The sequence below is a fragment of the Petaurus breviceps genome, unplaced genomic scaffold, assembly GCF_028583685.1.
Source record: "Petaurus breviceps papuanus isolate PSGF00001 unplaced genomic scaffold, PetGlider_PUasm1.0 387, whole genome shotgun sequence".
NCBI lineage: Eukaryota > Metazoa > Chordata > Mammalia > Diprotodontia > Petauridae > Petaurus > Petaurus breviceps.
In genome coordinates this window covers 978,416-983,007 of record NW_027186308.1, presented here as the reverse complement: position 1 = coordinate 983,007, position 4,592 = coordinate 978,416, and the positions used below count along the sequence as shown (strand labels likewise).

The 4,592-nt window shown below is 48.4% G+C and overlaps 1 protein-coding gene across 1 annotated transcript in view; it reads right to left on the bottom strand.

The window, feature by feature from the left end:
- Nucleotides 1-1,471: 1,471 nt before the first annotated feature.
- Nucleotides 1,472-4,592, bottom strand: part of ADARB1 (adenosine deaminase RNA specific B1) — a 66,138-nt gene continuing 63,017 nt past the window's right edge. The window contains exons 8-9 of the mRNA XM_069100301.1: nucleotides 3,290-3,468; nucleotides 1,472-2,575 (exon numbers count right to left, since the gene is read on the bottom strand). Coding sequence (XP_068956402.1) covers nucleotides 2,393-2,575; nucleotides 3,290-3,468 — 362 coding nt within the window. The 3' untranslated portion in view covers nucleotides 1,472-2,392. The remainder of the gene's footprint in view (nucleotides 2,576-3,289; nucleotides 3,469-4,592) is intronic.

Here is a 4,592-nt window from a genome sequence, read left to right as displayed (position 1 = left end):
GACCACAGCAAATCTTTCTGGGGGCAGAAGGAACTCCAGACAATCCTGGGCGCCCTTACCTCCCCCTCCCCCTCCTCCCCCTCCTCCTTTTCCTCTTCCACTTCCACATACACAGATGCCTTCTTGCTGACCAAAGTTACTGGTCAGAAAACTGATCAGACGCGATGACAATGAATAGACCCCCTGAAGATGCCATCCCTCGCCTGGTCACTTATCCTTGAACGTGAACCGTTCAAGACTTTTGTGCAAAATCGCTCCCATTCTTTTCACCATGTCAAGGACTTTAAAAGTCCCTATTCCTAAGTACTCAGATTCTGAAAGAGACTTTTTAAAAAATAAATTCTTAAAAAATAATTTGAGAAAATTATAGAAGTGACCATTCCTCCCTTAAGGGAAAAAAAATCCCTTATAAACACAAAGCAGATTTCTGCTCTTTCCTCTCACACAAAACCTGGATTTCTGGGTTAGCTATTTCCCATCTGTTTGAGTGGATGCAGTCTCTTTTTTTCCCAAAAATCCTTATTCTCATTCTTAATGTCCCATCTATTAAGGGCCCTTTAACAAGAACGTTCACAGTTGCCAAAGCTCCTTTTTCTCCCATTTGGAAATCTAATTTCCTTTCTTTTGCAAGGACCTGAAGCTGAACGCTAATCGTCCCAGCCTCGTTTCTGTAATTCACCCCGGGAGAGGCTGCTTCCTCACCTTCTTCTCATTTCTGACCGAGTGTGGGTTGATCCAAAGGGAGTGGTCCAGGCTGAGGTAGTTGCTGCTCCCCAGGTTGAACAGTCAACGAGTTTGGGCAGTGGCAATGGTCACCCTTCCTTAGCACTGTCCTGCTTCCATGGGATGCTGCTGCTCCATTAGGCAAATTAAACCATCCCTCTCCTCTGAGACTGCCACTTAGGGAAGAGGTGCCTCCTACCAAATGGCCAGGAAAGCCATGCTTGGCAATGGAGCCATGGGAGAAGACATGGAAGGAACCTCTGACTCAAACCAGGCCATTCTGTTTCTACCCAAAGGTCTGATGGGCATAAGCAACCTTTGATCCCTCTTCCTCCACATGGATCAGTCTTGCACTGGTTCTGTGTGCAGTCATGGGTAGGAAAGCCTAGAAAGAAACCTAAGGCCATCTTGCAACAGCACTGTAAGCAAACATAGGGAGCTTTTGGTCACCCAGCCAGTCCCCAAATCTCTACCAGCTGGCTACTAAGTTGGCAGATTCAAGTCCACGGGACCCCCCACTCCCATGTGACTCAGGGGTCAAATTAATGATGAACATGAATAGATCAGGGAAAAATCCTGGAATGAAGGTTCACAAATCACATCTTTCCAAAGGGCCCTCCCAATTACTTAGGAAGGAAGAGAGGCAGCGGGGTTGGCGTTCAAACATTGTGCTGGCATTCAAACTTTCCTGACTAATCACGCTGGTTCTTAAAGGTGCACTAGTAATGCTAAAGCTGTGATTGTACTCTGAATTCCTGGGTATGTATATGTGTGTGTGCGTGTGTGCATGTATGTATGTGTGTATTTGTGTATGTGTATATATATAACTATGGGGGGGACAGGGGAGAAATCAGCTACTAAGAGGCAACTTCTATGTTATACAGACCTAATTGTGGAACTTACAAATGACCTCTACTTGGTTTCCAGTTGATAATGGCTTAAAAAAAAAAGACTTTACACCACGTGGAAATGGGAGGTAAGGTCAAGTACTTGGAACTGGGTCACAGACTAATAAATACACACATCGACAACTGTTTCTCAGCAGCTGGTTTTTTTTTAAAGGACCAGGAGGTAGGAACAAGCAGACTTTCCTTTTGGCTTCATTGCCTCATCATGCACATCCCCTCTCACTCACAGGAAGTTTACAAAGGAGCAGAAATGGATTTTGTAGCTGAGTTCTAGAAAAATTCAAATCACATCCTAAAAATGCTGTGAAAACCCCAATGTAAGTATGTACATCATAGTGCACCTGCCTGTATTGCCTTATGTGGGAGAAGGGGAATGCCAGGGGCTGGGGTCTGACTCAAGTGGAGATGTAAAAATTAGACCCAGTCTACACTGTAGCTGCTATAAGACACATTGATTTGCTAGATAATTACACTGGAGTTTTCAAAAATAAAATTAAACAACCAACAATGAGATTTCCAAAACATGAAAAGGTACTGAAAGCAGTTGCTGGTTAATCCTAAAAAGGGTGTCTGCATGCACACATGTGCATGTGTGTGTGTGTGTGTGTGTGCAGGTGTGAAAGCTTGTTTGTGTACACAGTTGTGTGTGTGTGTGAACTGTGGGAGGGTGTGCACACGCGCAGGAGGGCTCATTGTGGCAGAGGTGCCAGGTGACGACAGGGTGTCCAGGTGCCATCCAGAAAGACCTCCCGTACCCCGAGTCAGGGTGTACAGTTGAGAGAGAACTGGTCCTGCTCGATGGGCTTTTCCACCCAGGCTCCAAGGCCCGCTTTAAGGAAGGCCCTGAAGAGTGATTCTTTGGCAGACTGGTATTCCATGGCGCCTTGCTTGCACTCATGGTACAGGTGGGGCTTGCCGATCTTGGTGCGCATGTTGGAGGAGAGCTAGGAGGGAAGGAACTACTGTCAGTCACGACTGAGGACTGAAGAGAGGAGGGGGGAAGCATCCTTGGAAAGTGATGTCCCTGGATTCTACCTGTAAGGACGGGGCTCCTATGATTACCCCGCCCACTTAAAAGTGATGTTAGCCATGAGCACTTTTTGATGGAATCAAACAAGGAACTGAGTGTGAACAGGGCCTGTACGCCTCCTTGAATCAATGAAAGTCGGTGTGAGAAACAGGGACCTTCCTAAGGAATCTGCCCAAAAGGAAGGTGCCCCTGAGAATGGGCAGAAGACATTCTGAGCCAGCATGGCTGAGAAGGGAGATGTCCAGGACCTTTGCTGGCTCTACAGGAATCTTTCTGATGGGGCTCAGAGTGACTGGTACGTAACTCAGAACTTTTGTCTAAGACAAAAGGGAATTAAGGAGAGCATGGGCATCTCTATGTTGCCATTCTGGGCTTAAAATGGGCCTGCTATTGTAGCAGGTGTCAGGATGCATCCCTGCTTCTGTTTCATTCTCAACTCCCTTTATCTAGGAGGTGGTCATGCTTGCTCAGCATTCACGAGACAGTTTTGAATCTAAATGTCATTAAACACTAGATGTGGCAGCTGTGGGGGTGGGGGCTGGGACCTCAGAGCAGTAGCACAGACCAAGCACCACCAGACCTCTGCCCAGAAGGAGTCTATTCAGGGCATGAGGTAGGTTGGATGTACCTTGGCATGGATGCGCAGCCAGCGACTGTAAAGCGCTTGTTTGCAGAGGCGAGATGCGCGGCCCATCTCATCCTTCCCAGTGGTGGCATTAATGATCTCCAGGTTGGGGTCCCCGACCGTCCAGTTGACACTGAAGTTTGGGGCTTTCCCTGGTTGTCGAGCTTCGGCATTGCTGATTCCTGAAAAAGAGGGAGAGAAAGCTCTTGTGAGCTTGGACAGAGACTAATCTGGGCATTAAGGAATTCCTGATGGAAAACTGTCCTCCCCACTATGCATGAAGTTAGACACGCAAGCATTTGGGGACCTCCCACTTTCTTTAAGATGCAGCTGGGCTAGCCATGCCCCTCGCCATCCCCAGCTGCCCTCCTCCTGTCATGTCCAAATGCACAGCCCAGGAGCAGAATCACAAAATCTGAAGAATCGTGCATGCATGTTTCTGAGGACAAGGTGGGAAGGACACGGGCAGACAGAGAAGGAACGTGAATAACCACGGGCATCCTAGCTATGCTCCCTGGCACCAGCGTTGAGCAGCAGCCTTGGAGCCCACCTTCCACTGAGTGGACACCATATGCTGCTCTCTGCCTGGCTTCATCCTCTGCAGCCCACTCTAGGCATGGAGCTGTCTGCTGCCCCATCCACCCTCATTCACCAGCTGGGCCCAGCCAGTGAACCCCTCTTGGTCTCTCCTTCCGTGATCTATTCTCTGGGCCATAGGGCCTGCCTAGTGTAATAGACAGATGAAAGGCTGTGTGTCAGGGTTTACATCTAAGATGCTGGACAGCCTAGGATGGGCAGCTGGGTCAGGGTCTTTTCCTTCATCAGGCAGTTAGGGGCGCCAGAGTGCAGAATGCTGGGTCTGGAATTAGGAATACTTGAATTCCAATCCAGCCTTAGACACTTGGATGCCAGCTATGGGACTCCAGACAAGTCACTTTACCTCCCTCGGCCTCAGTTTCTTCAACTATAAATGGGGTTGATAACACCCCCACCTCCCAGGTTTATTGAGGATCAAAGGAGATCATATCTATATCATATCTGCACAGGGTCTAGCACAGAGCTCAGTTGATGCTTACTTGCTTCCTCCTTCCTTCTTCCCTCCCTCCTTCCTTCTTTCCTTCCTTCCTCCTTCCTTCCTTCCCTCCCTCCTTCCTTCCTTTCCTTCCTCCTTCCTTCCTCCTTCTTTCCTTCCTCCTTCCTTCCTTCCTTCCTTCCTTCCTTCCTTCCTTCCTTCCTTCCTTCCTTCCTTCCTTCCTTCCTTCCTTCCTTCTTTCCTTCCTTCCTTCCTTCCTTCCTTCCTTCCTTC